This window comes from Xiphophorus maculatus, chromosome 20 (assembly GCF_002775205.1).
Source record: "Xiphophorus maculatus strain JP 163 A chromosome 20, X_maculatus-5.0-male, whole genome shotgun sequence".
Taxonomy (NCBI): Eukaryota; Metazoa; Chordata; class Actinopteri; order Cyprinodontiformes; family Poeciliidae; genus Xiphophorus; species Xiphophorus maculatus.
Genome location: NC_036462.1, coordinates 11,068,678 through 11,083,226, shown reverse-complemented (window position 1 = coordinate 11,083,226; position 14,549 = coordinate 11,068,678). Strand labels below are relative to the sequence as shown.

Here is a 14,549-nt window from a genome sequence, read left to right as displayed (position 1 = left end):
TTAAATTTATGCAAAGTAGAGATGCATTAATCACAGCTTTGTTCCAGTTTTCATTTTTTAAAGTTCTGACTGACAACTGAACAACTTAGCTTATTCTGGTTATGTTCAAAGCACAATATGTTTAACGCCATTCAAAATACAAGTACATCTGAAAAAAGTACAATATTGAATAAAAGTGTAATATCCCATCCCAGTCATCTCAGAAAGTGACGTTCATATTATATAGATTCATCTTGTACTTTTGATGATTATGACTTGCAGATAATGAAAACCCAAATTTCAGTGTCTCAGAAAATTTGATTACTGTGAAAAGGGACATTATTGGAAAAGTGTGGCATCACACCACAATCAACTAATTAACGTAAAACACCTGCAAAGGTTTTCTGGCCCTTAAAGTCTTAACTCTGGGTCAGTACACAATCATGGGGAGGACTGCTGACCGGACAGATGTCCAGAAGACAGTCATTGACACCCTTCAAAAGGACGATAAACCACCAAAGGTCATTGCTGAAGACACTGTTTGCTCACAGCGTTCTGTATCTATGCATTTTAGCATTCATATTTAAACATCCGGTTTTAATTTGTCTGATGCAATATTCTAATATTCTGAGATGCAGCATTTTGGGGTTTCTTTACTTGTACCGTAATCATTAAAATAGTACAAAAAATAATAGAAGCTTGAGATATTTTATTCTATTTGTAAATTGGCTGTTTCATGTTCTGAGATGACTGGCAAGAAAAATTCCACTTTTACTAGACGTATTTGTATATATAGTTAAAATAAGATATTTGCATGCTCTGTGTAAAAAAGAGAATTTTTTTTTATTAAAAGATACTCTGTTAATAATCTACTTAGGATTATCAAAGTTGTTTCTATTTCAAAATCCAAAATAAAATTAGTGTGTTCCAGAGATGAACATGGTGCAAAAACATGGAAACAAACTTTCCAAAGATAAAGAAATCTCACTCATGAATCTGGCATTTTGTTATTTTACAGTAATTCTAACAAAGCAAAACCAGAAAAGGTGATAAAAGTTACATATTTTCTGTAGTATATATAAATGTGTGGTTTCAGCATTTAATTGTGTTTTATTTCTAATGCAATTAAACATGTTCATATTAGATAAATAAGAATAATTATAAAATTGAGATTTCTAACTAATGTGTTTTATTACAAGATGGGTTGCACAAAAAGTGGAATAAGTATTACTAAATAACATTCAGTATTTTATAGATTTGTATGATATTCTACTTTGGCTTAAAGTTTTCTAGCAGACTGGAAACATTTTAAAATTCTGCATTTTAAATGTCAGATTATTCTTTTAATAGCAAGAAAAAACTTTTATGACAATGTTCTAGAAATGTTAATAATGTGTAAAAAGATGGTAAAGATCACAACACCAAATGTTAATTGTTGCAATCCAGATTACAAGCATTACTGGCCTTGTGCTTAGTGACCAGTTTATTAATTTAGGAAATGTCTCCCTCTTTAGGGAAAAAAAAATTGTTACAACAGGGGAACTACAAATGTCTGCATACTGTTTTAGTGTAAGGTTTTCAGAAGAAATACAATACATGTTGCATATATTTCATAGAATTTATTTATTCAAATAAATCAAATGTCACAAAAATCTCACTTCAAAGTTCTACGTGTAAAAGATTTTTTCACACACCATTATTAGCATTCCACAAATACATAAATAGCAAAAAATAAATAGTAAAATAAATAATATTTACATCTTTTTCACTCACTATAATACACAAACAAGTGGGAAGCTTTGCACAAGCTAATTACTGTTTACAGAGACCATCTTGAAGCTTCTGATTGTGATGCTAGTGTCTGAAAGCGACAAACTGGCTTGCAGCATCTTTTCACCTGCCATGCTTGGGTTTAAGGTTATGGACTGGGTTGCTTTTCCTCCTGGACGAAGTGAGGGCATCCTGCAGAGAGACAAGAAACATCATATTAAATACATGGCTTGCAAAGGTTTGAAACCAGAAGGTTTAAATGCTTGGTTCTTTTATTTTTGGCATATTGTTCTCTATGACTTCTTTCAAACATCAGTCACACCCACATTCCTTCAGAATAGACACGCAGTTCTGTAATGTAGTTTTCAATGACACTCCTTTGTGCAACATTCTCTCCTTTGTTAATATTATAATGTACTGCCAGACATATGAGGTTAAGCATTCACCACATGACCAAGTCATTAAAAATAACAAAACCAGAATCCTACCTGAACTGCTCTTTGCCAGCAATTAGCCCGGCCCCAGCTACAGTCAATAATCCACTGACTGGGTGAGAAAACGGGTTGGTGAAAGTCACGAAGGCAGTGAGCTCTTTGTTTGGCACAATGGCGTTTTCCTCTGCAACCTGCATGAAAATAAACAGTAGGTAAACTCAGAAAATTCACCAAAAATGTACTCTGCAACTTCAGGGTTTTAAAAAGCCAAAATGTTTGATGGGAACATTATAAATACCTGGATAGTGAGGCCTGAGCTGGCAATGTTGAACTCCTCAGAGGCAAGCACCCGTTCACTGGTGGACATGTCCTCCAGGACAACTGCCAGGTTGATGAGGTTGTCTCCCTCAACGTGTTCATACTGCGCTGGAAGGATATGCTCCTGGATGACTTTAACTGGAAACAAGGAGAAGCCAAAGAAATAATAAGAGGGTGTATAAAAAATAACCAGCAAATCTATCTACAATAGATTAGGGATGTGGTTTGCACAATGTTGAACAACATGTAGTGATAATCAGATTTTGATACTGTTCACAAGGTAAGTATGAAGCCAATTTAGAGCTTTGAGATGAGCTGGGAAATAGAGCTGTTCTTCAGTAAAAAAAAAAAATACTTTTTATTCTTTAATTTTATTTTTACAACTTTGATTATGAAACTTAAGTACAATTTTAGGGGCCAATAGACAATTTTTTTTTTTTTTTTGTGATGACAAAAGAAAAAACAAGTCCAAAAGGACAGATATGTAGATGGGATGAGTAGACTATTTACCTTCCATTGGTGCCAGCTGGATGACACCGTGTTTGTCCCAGAAGGTTTCGGAGGGGCTGTGGTTGTACTCTTTTGCCTGAGCATTCAAATGTACTTTCATCATCTTGGGTATTTTCTGCTTGTTCATAATTTTCACCAGGCAGACGACAGGTTCCCCCGCAACAGGATGTTTAGCCAGTGTCAAGAAGACCATCACTCCCTTGGATGCAGTAGCTAAAAAATGAAGAAAACCAGTGTGAATTGAGATGTTGTCCTCAAAGAATTAACTTTAAGCTCTAATGAAATCTCTAGAATTAAAATGTACCTCTGCGTAGGGTTGAGTCATTTGAAATTGTGGAGCTTTTTGATGAAAGTGTTGATGTAGGACCTGTTTTGTAAAAGAGTGCAATAAAGAGGTAGATTAGAATCATTCTATTTCACAAGATTAGCTTCGGTGGAAATGTACTTGTATGTTTTGTTTGGGATTCCTACTTTTTATCCATTTGTAGTCTCCTGTGATGTTCTGCACTCTAGGATAGCCGATGGCTTTTGTGCAGATTAGGGATCCAATTTTCTCTGTGTCTTTGCTGAAGCCGACCACCTGGTCATGACTGGACAAGATGATCGTGTGCACATCAGCGTTCACTTCAGCATAGACAAATGGGATGTCATAAATCAGGTCTGTACGCTGATTCTTGATTCCTTTGACTGGAGCTGGTCCGCAGCAAAACACTCCTGTACAGGGAAGATAAGAAAGAAAAGTTCAAGTAAAAGTTCGAAAAGCCTTAACACAGAAAAAGAAATTAAAAAAAAAAAAAAAAAGCAAAACTTCTCACACACCTCCACTCCTTTCCTGTGGGGTTGGGTCAAGAACTTGCCAGCCATCCATCTCTGGCCCAAGATCACTGCGACTCATCCAGCACTCCACCCACACGTGAAAGTTCCTATTCAAAAAGTCCAACATTATGGTGGTTAATTAAAAAATGTAGAAAGATGAGAAAGGACTTTTACACATATCCAGATGTTGATCACAACTGACCATATGCTGTCATTGCTGCGGTTCAGCTTCTGTCCTGTTTCGCTGTAGTACTCTTCAATCACCAGGTTGGCATTGGTGTCGTGAGCGGAGTTGTAGTTTGTGACGACACGGCAAGGAATGCCGAGAACTCTCATGACTGAAAGATGTAATAAAAACATAGACATTTACAGACAGGCAAAAATATTTTAACATTCTTGTCCATAGACAAAATATATGAAGGTCCTTTATTTATCAATTGGCTATAATTACCTGTGCACATGACTGCTGCAAACACCCAGCACTGTCCGTACTTGACTGGACTGTAACCAGACTTAACCCACAGTCTCAAGATGTCCCCACTTCCTGTCCACTTTGAGGGACTGACACCCTGTTTGAAGTCGCCAGTCCATTTCCCTTTCAGCACACCACGATCATCCTCAGAGTTAATCTAAAGTCAAAACACAAGATAATTTTTTATTGCCAACCTGACTCTTTACCCCCTGAAAGCGATGAGCAAATGTGGAAATGACATACAGAATGTTCTAAGATAATTTGACTGACAGTGGTGGCTTGATGAAAGCCATAATTACAGTGTGCTGTGTCTTATGACGCTTTTGAACTGAGATCTTGCCAAGATATGTGTGACTCTTTGCAAGAAACACAATGTCTCAGTTCTGCACACACCTGGTTTTATCATGCAAATTATAATAAAACCAGGTGATAATAAAACCTGTTGGGTTTTTTTTTTTTTTCCACTGCTAGGATAATAAAACCGAGCTGTGAGAAGAGACACTGTTTGGATGGGATTTGTTCCTATTTTGTACTTTTTGCCGTGTTGTTTCTGAGGTCTGTTTACACTCACCATGGCAGAAACAACGCGGCTGATGTAGACAGGGTTGGATCTGTTCATGTAGTCCTTCTTTCTGTTTGTTTGATGCTGGGGGCTGACTTTGAGCAGATCCAGGCAAGCTTCCAAAACCCCAGGCTCATACTGTGCAGAGAAGGGGGAAAAAAAGCAATAAAAAATTAGACTTTATAGGCTCCTGAATGTTGCAGCTTGTTAACACAAGCTGTAGTGAAAGGCATTCCATTTCTGAGTTAGCTCAAAATCTGTTATAAATATGTTCTGATAGGTGGGAAGAGCTTACATACCAGATCAAAGGACCAGGGTCTTGAGACAATGTTGTTTGGGGTCCCCATAAAGAGCAATCCAGAGTCACTCAGGACATATTCCTCCCTCTGGTCCTCAAATGGAATATAAGCTGCATCCTCTGAAAAACAGAAAACATTTCATTAGAGTCCTAATCTGTCTCTTTTTTTATTCAGAATAAATATGAGTAAGCTCTTAAGACTCATAACGATCTGTGCTTGTCTTTGAAATTACTAATTTTATTCATTTCAAAAAGCTAATATATATTTAATTAGAACTCTGATTCAATAGTAAAATCAAAGCTAATGGCTGATTAGAAGCCACCTTCAAAGCCTTATTCAGAAAGACATGTTTGTAAAAAAAATAGCAAGTTCCGTTTTGATTGACCTTCTACAATTGTAACATCAGCACCAGAAAAATATTCAGTCTTTTCCAAAAAGGAAAAAGTAAACCAAATTAAACTCTGAATGTAGCAATTCTTTTGAGCTCTACTCACCAGAGCACCAAGGGTTGCAGAGTAGGATGAAATCTCCCACCACAAAACTCTTCCGGACATCTTGAGTGAACACATACAGCTGAAATTTGTAGCATCCCACTGGGGCAGAAGCAGGAGAGGAGACGGTGATGGAGAGTTCCTGGTGGTTCAGGTTGCTTGGGTCGATGTAGGCGTTCCAGCGGGTGGATGGGTGCTTTTCGGAGAAAGTGACTGGCATCACTGCGTAAAGACGACCTAAGAAAGAAAAAGTAAAAAATAATGATAAATAAAAGCACAGAAAGATTTTTTTTTTAATGTTTTTACCAACTTGTTGCAAAAGCAGATTTTTACTCAGTGTCTATAATATAAGTCTAGTAATACCTAGTGTAACTTTAATCCTCAGAGAATCCGTCTGGGGGTTGAAGAGTCGACCCTTTAGCTTGACGCTGATATTAAATGGGGTCCCTCTTCGCACCACCAGTCCTTTAGAGTTTCTGAAGCCATCCGTCCTGTGTCGCTCCAGGTTTTCAGACAGTTCCAGGTTGACATGCTGAATGCCAAAGTCTGCAACAAAAACCACAAAAGTCAGTTAATGACCACCATAAATGAAGACTGAAAACAGAAATAAAAGAGAAATAGTGAGAGAGCTTTTTTTTCAGACAAATCTCACCTTCCATGTGTCTGTTTGTCTCGAAACAATGCAATGTGCTGCTGCAGAGGCTTTCTCCCATTATATAGACCTTAGCTCCTCCCTTGGCCAGAAATGTCTTGGATACATTAAGAAAGGGCGCTGGTTTTCCTTGATTGTTGCTAAGGCTTTCAGGTCATGCAGTACCAAAAACAAGCCACAACATGACACTCCCCTTTGCGCAGTTGTGTGCCATTTTTACAGTTTCACTTTGCAAAATACACAGACTCACCCATCTGACAAAAGAACATTGAGCTACGTTAGTAGTTTGGCTCGTGTGAAATGTTTCCGAAGGTTACAGTACACTGAGACTTAAGGAAAAGGAGTTTGTGTTAAGTGAAGAGAACCAAACATCTTTAATTTATTTTACTTTTTTTAGGTTTGTGAAGTCTTCTTATGCACATTTACATACCTGTTGACACCATAGGTGTGCTATTTTTGAGACGTGTTTAATATAATGATATAAAAATTGAAGGTCTGATGATAATTTGTGAAATATACCAATGCTTCCAAAAAATGATTAAAACTGATTTTTTCTATTACAGAATCCACTTTTGGTGCAGCAATAAACTGCTTTAATCTGGATCTTAAAACATTAAACATAAATAAACATGATCATTTAAATTAGGATTTTTTTTATTATTATGTTTTTGTTTATGGTATGTAGTTTAAAAATTTAGAAAGACCAATTAAGCTGACAGTCATGTTCTTACACTGTGAGAGGAAGCAGGAGTACCCAGAGAGAACCCCTGTACACACAGAAAGGACATGCAAACTCTAAGAAGAAAGACTTCAAACCCAGGACTTTGTTACGGCAAGGCAACAGTGCTACCAACTGTTTCACCATGCAGTCTTTATTTACATATTTGCTGCAAGATAATTCAGTATTGTAATGATTTGGTACATTATCTGTAGAGAATAAAGAGATGGGTAAACTCTGTTAGCATGTGAATTCCACCCAAACATGGAAAAAAAAGGGAGACACACTGCAGACATTGACTTTAAGCAAACAAATGTTGCCTAAATGAAATATACTTGACAGATTTGCTAATCGTTTTACCATGAGCTAAAAATTAATTAAAACTCATTTTTGCTGATTAGTTTAGACAGATTGCTCTCAATAGACTCTTCCAATCAATAAGATGTTTTCTGAATTTCTTTTAAGGGAAACGGCAGCATTCTGCACCACCATGCTCCACACTTTAGTGTCCTGGGATTTAAAGTCTCACATTGACTCCTTCTGCAAACTTTACACAGCTCTTTGTCAATGCCATGTATAATTTTGACCTTGTGGGGATTAGAGAAAATTTAAAATGAATTCAAACTTGCGAACTCAGTTCCAGTTTTTAAAAATCTAAAGTGTAAGTTATTATGACCGTCCTGCCCATTTAGTGTACTTTAGTGGTTAATTTTAGATATCCATTGCAAACCGGATGTACAATACAAAGTCAGTCATGCATACTCAGTATTTTCTTAACTCTTATGGTGCTATCAACACAATCTTTAGAGAGGAAAATATCATGTAAGGACATTGCTTAACACAAGCGTGGGAGTATGATTATAGGTAATTGTTCAGTGACGCCTATGACTACCCTCCATAAAAAACACAAAAAAGTAAAACTGGTTTTACAAGTTTAATTCATGAGATGCAGTTGGTACTGATAATCACACATTGAGAGGGTGGGATGCATTTTTGAACAATGAGTGTCAACTCAAAGTCATGCCATTCTTATGTCTCAATATCACCTTACTGTGACATGAAACATAGTGTTACAATTGACGGGCGCATTGGATGTGAATTTGCCCCCAAATATGGAGCTACAGATGACTGGATGTTTTAACTTAAGGAATGTCTACTTGAACGATGAAATAATATTGTAGAAAAAATGGAATTCTGATTAGATCGCAAATGAGATGCTAGACTTTTGTAGGCTAATTTGAAATGTCTCGGTCACATACACATATACTTTTTCTTAATAACTGCTCAAAATATCTGATCTCATTTCATATAATTGAGTTTTCTTTTTTATATATTCAACGGGTAAAATGAGGCAAACTGTTTTTATTACTTGCTTTGATTTAGTTTTATCAAAACTGTGTTTTTTGTTTGTATTTTTATTTTGATCAATTTTAACTTTTACAGAAAGCAAATTTTCAATTAATCAATCAAGTTTATTTGTATAGCACATACAACAAAACTGTTCAAAGTGCTTTATATGAGAAAAAACACAAAAATCAAAGGAGGTTCGTCTAGATTTTAAGGAACTCAGTGTTTTGGTTGTTTTACAACTTTCTGGACGTTTGTTCCAAATTTGTGGTGGATAAGCTGAATGCTGCTTCTCCATGTTTGGCTCTGGTTCTGGGATACGCAGAGCAGACCAGAACCAGAACCAGAAGACCAGAGTGGTCTTAATGTATCGTGCTGCTAAGCTGTTCAGTGACTCATAAACTAACAACAGTATTTTAAAGAGCTACAATGAGTTAGTGTAATGTCATAAGTCATTTTAATGTCACAAGTATTTTTTTCTATTTTAACAAAACCTCGAAGATCTGATAGCACTGATAGAACTGCTAACATTTGATATATGCATTTCTAGGTCAAAAACATCAACCTAACTAAACTGACACAGGTGAGCAGAATAATCCTAATGGTAAAATTGTACATGCCGTCCCGTCTGTCAGACACATCGTACAAGTTCTGTGTCAAACACAAGGAACGATACAATCTCACGCTCTGCTGACGTCAGTGTCACTATTAGTATTGCCAGCCAAACCACAACAACCCGTGACACAAAATTTGATTGAGACATGAAGTTCCAAATTCCTCTGATGACTTGGACATGTTCCCTGTGTTCAATGAAAAGACAAGTTTAACTGCTGACGCAATCTTCAATGTAGCGGCAAACTATTTTTGAATCAGTGATCAGGTTGTAAAAGGAGATGCAACAGTTTCCAGAATGTACTCGTGTCCTACACAACAAGTGTTTTCTTCCAAAAGAAGCATCCAAGTCGCACTAAAATCTCACAAAACTTTGCTGAAGAACGTGATGCTAAACGCTACACAGACTGCATTTGTACAATCTGAGGATTCCAAAGTCTTTTATACCACATTCAGCCACATTATGCGGATGTTTAATCAAACATCCACATACTGATGGTGGTTAGCTAAAGACAAAACAGCAAACTGGAAGTTTTTGGTCATGATTCCAGAAGTTAAGTAAGGCGCAGAAACAGAACTGAGAATCGCTGAATAGAAATATTTAAGGCAGTTTAGATGGAACTGATTTTGATGAAATTATGAGCATTCTCGTTCTTTTTCACTAAAAATTTTCAGGTGTCCATTAGGAAGATGAAGTTGGAGATAAATTCTTTTTTCACCCAATACATCAATTCCAAAAGTTCATTAATAAATGATGTAGCACCTTTTCATAGACGGATGTCATCGATTCCTCTACAAAAGGGAGCCAAGTAAAATATACAGTAGTGTACAATACAAGAAACACAATATTCATGAATTCATGAATCTTAGAAACCCATAGAACTTCTTGGAAAAAAATGCCTCTAGGTGTGTGTTAATTGTATCCACTGAGTCCAAACTTATGAGGGAAATAAGGGATGTAATTTCCCCAGTCTGGGTGAAAAATCAGTCACATCCAGTCCTGCAAAGAGTGTGAAACAGGATCTGATTCAATAACCTACGACTGTGGCTGAACTTTATAGTCACTTCAAAATGGGTGTTTGAGTTCCTTTGTTGACTTAGTCAGTAGTCTAACAGCAGAGACAAGCCAGTCCCCTTCATATTATATCAGCTAAACAGACCATAACAGTATCATAATCATAATAACATATGATTACATAATCAAATGAGTTATCTCAAGTTTAATTGTTAAGTCTAATATCAGACATGACAGTCTGGGACAAGTGTTAGCTATGTCTGAGTTTAGCTGCAAGCAGTTGTTACTATCAATAGAAGAAGGTTTTAGGAAGATAATTACTATTTGCACATTTTAAAATGCACTATTTGCACTTCTTTTTTTAACCAATGATACTTTAAGGCTGGATACATGACAGAGTGGTTAGTGCAAGGCTGCAAAAACAATTATCCAGGCTTTTAGAGATAAATACAGAACAGGTTTTGCTGAAACAGGATGTTTTTTTTTTCACCCCTCATTAAATACTGTACAACCGTGACACACCTTCAGGCACTAGACAAATCTGTTCAGTAAGTGTGTTCCAATGCACACCCATTTTTTGAATGCTGCCTGCAGGAGTTCACAGTCGTTGGGAACATTTGGTATTATGAGGGCTTGTTTATGTCTAAACATCATGAGAATCATGGAAAATGTGGGTTTATCAAATTGAAATTTAAATATCCTTTCACTCTTTGCACAATGTCTAATGTATATATATATATATTTATACTTGTATTGTTACATATATATGTAAAAAGGCAAGTACTTAGTTCAACTCAATAAAATACTGTACATAAACTTCAGAGAATTTAAAATATACAACAATCACATTACACAATATCATATATAGCAACACAATGAAATAACACTTTAAAATGAATTCCACATCCCAGGCTCCCTAAAGGCACTTAGATAAAAACTTCTTTAAGTAGTGCGAGCTGATGGACCTGTGGGGTTTCTTACGAGGCATCATTCATGGTGAACAAATTGTTCCTCGAGTCAGAATACAAAATCAAACCACCACTTGGAGAGAACCTCCATCTTGTCATATCAATAGGAGTTTGAATATCCAAACACAGACATTTTCTTTGCAAAAAAAGTAAGAACCTCACAGGATCAAGATAAGTTCTTCAATGAAAACTTTGTGGTATCACTTTAGAGACCTGAAATAAGCAGCAGAAAATAGCTTGAAGACCTTTAGTTATAAATTAGGTGTATTGATATTTGACCAAAATATCCTAAATTGTCAGAAGCTGCAAAAATTTTATTGCACAAATACATGCTTTATGTGTAAAAGTTAAAGCACAGATCATTTCAGAATTAGTGTTTTTATGGTCCTTAAAATGGCATTTAAACATCATTTTGGTTTTATCCCATTGAACATATTGTGTGTCTTTCATCAATTTAGTTTTCACTGATTTTTAAAATAAACCCCATTTGTTTATTTTCAATAAATAAATGGGGTCATCCATTTGTGATTGAGTCAGGTTATTTAATTATCATTTTAGCAGGTTGTTGAATTTCAGTACAATACACTGTATATTACAGAGTATTGTGTATGTGTAATACTTTGTATTTTACTCATAAATCTTTTATCAAACATGTTATTCCTAAAACTTAACAAATAACCAACGATCATAAATGAATATATTTCTTTTATTATTGAAATTTAAAAATTAAACATATTCTGGACTTAGACAAAACTTCCCCAAAAATATCATACAAGGTACAGTGTGAACAGAAAATGAACGTAGTGCTTTGCAATCATGATCAAATTCCACAGATATCACAAAATAAAGTAAAAATGGTTAATTAATGTCATAGTACAGTGTCATATCAAGAGTTAAAAATGCAACCATTAACAAGAAAAGTTTGATTATTAAAAAAATATTTATTCAATCATTATCAGAAAGACTAAAGAAATCAGTAAAGTGTCATTTCTAAGATCCAGCAATCCTTGGCTTATTATAAACAAGGAAGTCTGAGATGTCATGCCACACATTGCTGTCATGATAAAGATAATTCATGGAGGACTGAAGGGAGGGTTGAAGGGTGTGGGGGTAATACTCAAACAACCACAACACGATTCCCCACACCAGCGTGGCAAAGAGTGGGAAAGGGTCTTGTTTGGGCGCAGGGATGAATCCTTTTTCGACAGCCAGTCGAGATAAGGCGAATAGGATTCTGGACAGCAGGTACATGTTGATCTGAAGTGATAACATAAAAAAATAAGAAACTGTTAAAACACGGGAAATCAATTGGCCCCAGGAAACGGATAAAATCGGTAACTTTAACAGATGGGGAAAGAGATAAGAGAATCAAGTCAAAGTTTGGTCTATGTCAGTACAATCATGAGTGAGCTGGGTGCATCCCACTGGGCTTAGGACATAGGAAGTAGGTTTTCTAATCTGTACATATTCTAGTCAGATTGTCGAGACGTCCAAGATGCACAGAGATGGACTAATGGTCAGATCTTAACATTTTATGGTAAGTATCATTAGAATTAGTAACTATGATTTTTTTAGGACTTGTGTTTGTTAGTAAAAAGAGTAAATATGTTTTTTCTCCCTCATAAACAGACTTAAATATATTTTTCCTCTCCAAGTCTAAAGTTGGAACATATTCTGTTGGTATTTGTACATAGATTTTTCATTTTTGAACAAGCTTTATGAACCCAAACAGGTGAACACAGAACGGCAGCTAAGGAAACTTTTATTAGCAGTTTTTAACAATTTTATTCCCCCCAGACACTCCTGACCTACAAAGCATCATACTCTACCTGACTGTTAATATTGTTGTTGTCTCCAAACACCAGCCATCCTCCAACACAGGCAGCGAGGAAGGAGTGGGACTGGAGACTCTTTCCTTGGATCTTCTGCTGTAAGACTTGCAGTCCTTTGTATGTGAACACAAAGCAGGCCAGGTTCCTGGAGTGGGTGTATGTGGCTTTCAAAATGGCTCGAAGTTTGTCTTTTAAACTACAATGGGAATAAATTCAATGTGTTCACATCCAAAATAGACAACGTTGTAAGTAATTGAAGTAAATGTTCACATCGGTGACTGACCTGCCACTTCTAAACAGAAATGTCATGACCAGGGCATGTGGTGCTCTGATCTTTGCTCCATACCTAAAACAAACATGATTCACTCAGTTAAAACACACCTGATTTTAAGTGAAATAACAGTAACTACTACTGCAAACCTAATTTATTATCTTCGACTCAGTATGAGCTGAATGGCTTGATGACTAAACGCAGTTAGGACTGCAGCTATACTGCAGCTGTATAACTAACGCGGCTAAGCTAACTAGCTGCTTGTGTTTTACTCACACAGCTCCGTTCCTGAATCCCTTCACAACAGCCAAGGCGGCTTTGTATTTCTCCTGTTGTAAAAGGTTATTGATCGTGTACAGGACAGTTCTTATCAGGTCAGGATCTGCCATGACTTTCAATCGAACCGAGAGGGGACACAAATAAAGGTTGCGACTCATGTGTCACACATAAAATCGACCCCAGCCATGGCCAAACTACTGGTTCCTGAGTCACTCCTTTCTGAACGACTTAACTTTGTGTAATCTTTTAAATGAGCTCAAATAATGATGATGATTTGTCGTTTAAATAAACGCAAATCAAATTGATTTCCATGGCAAATTTTACATTTAATTTCAACTTACGACAGTCCAAAAACTGTCAGGTTAATTGGTTTCTCTAAATCACAGGTGCCAAACTCCAGTCCTCAAGGGTCGCTGTCCTGCTGTTTTTAGATGTGCCACAGGTGCAAAACACTGGAATCAAATGGCTTAATTACCTCCTCCTTGTGTAGATAAGTTCTCCAGAGCCTTGCTAATGACCTAATTATTGTATTCAGGTGTGGTGCATTAGAGGCACATCTAAAAGTTGCAGTCCAAAAACATGACTATCAGGTTAATTGGGTTCTCTAAGTTGTCCTTAATCTTTTCAGTATGTTGACATTCCTGTATTAACAATCAATTTTATTTTGTTCCAATCTATATAATATTCAAATTTTCTGCAAAACAGAACTTTGGGAATAATTAGCTGCAAGGTAAAAATCTGTGAGATTCACCTTTTGAATTGAATGAAGGTCAAACATCAAGTCAGTTAAGCGCTGCGTAGGACATCGTAGGAGGAGAAAGAAGAGAGATGTTAACAAGAAAGTAATGATCCCACTTTTAGCATTTTAATAATTTTACTGATCATTTGTTTTTATTAATCAGTTCTGGTCAACAGCACATTCAATTCATGTTATTGATAAATAGAATTAACCCACTGACTTTCACTTATCAAAAAGTTATAGATAAGAAATAAATAGTGATTACACAACTGACAGTGGATTACAACAATCCTGTCATTACAACTCTGATACACGTTTGCATATTTCTACAGATTTCTGTCCCATGATTTGGAACACAGTGGTGATCAGAGAGACAAGTAGCAAAATCAACCAGCTTTGTGTTTACAGCACGGGTAAACATTATATTAAACACTAGCTAGTTGTGGGTTGTGGTTGGACTGATTC

At 36.2% G+C, this 14,549-nt stretch overlaps 2 protein-coding genes across 2 annotated transcripts; both read right to left on the bottom strand.

Annotated features, from left to right (window-relative positions):
- Positions 1-1,583: 1,583 nt before the first annotated feature.
- LOC102223020 (protein-glutamine gamma-glutamyltransferase 5-like) lies at positions 1,584-6,358 on the bottom strand. The gene is made up of 14 exons (XM_005797183.3): positions 6,304-6,358; positions 6,015-6,197; positions 5,655-5,888; positions 5,161-5,279; positions 4,871-4,999; positions 4,279-4,456; positions 4,030-4,165; positions 3,831-3,934; positions 3,483-3,725; positions 3,316-3,378; positions 3,012-3,224; positions 2,482-2,639; positions 2,238-2,374; positions 1,584-1,941 (listed from the first exon to the last, which is right to left on the bottom strand). Exons 1-14 carry the CDS (start codon positions 6,308-6,310, stop codon positions 1,788-1,790), a joined length of 2,058 nt encoding a protein of 685 aa, XP_005797240.2. The 5' UTR covers positions 6,311-6,358; the 3' UTR covers positions 1,584-1,787.
- Positions 6,359-11,652: 5,294 nt separating this feature from the next.
- Positions 11,653-13,522, bottom strand: pxmp4 (peroxisomal membrane protein 4). Its single transcript, XM_005797120.3, has 4 exons — positions 13,343-13,522; positions 13,079-13,141; positions 12,793-12,991; positions 11,653-12,220 (listed from the first exon to the last, which is right to left on the bottom strand). The coding sequence occupies exons 1-4, from the start codon at positions 13,501-13,503 to the stop codon at positions 11,954-11,956; spliced, it is 690 nt and encodes a 229-aa protein (XP_005797177.2). The 5' UTR covers positions 13,504-13,522; the 3' UTR covers positions 11,653-11,953.
- Positions 13,523-14,549: the final 1,027 nt, after the last annotated feature.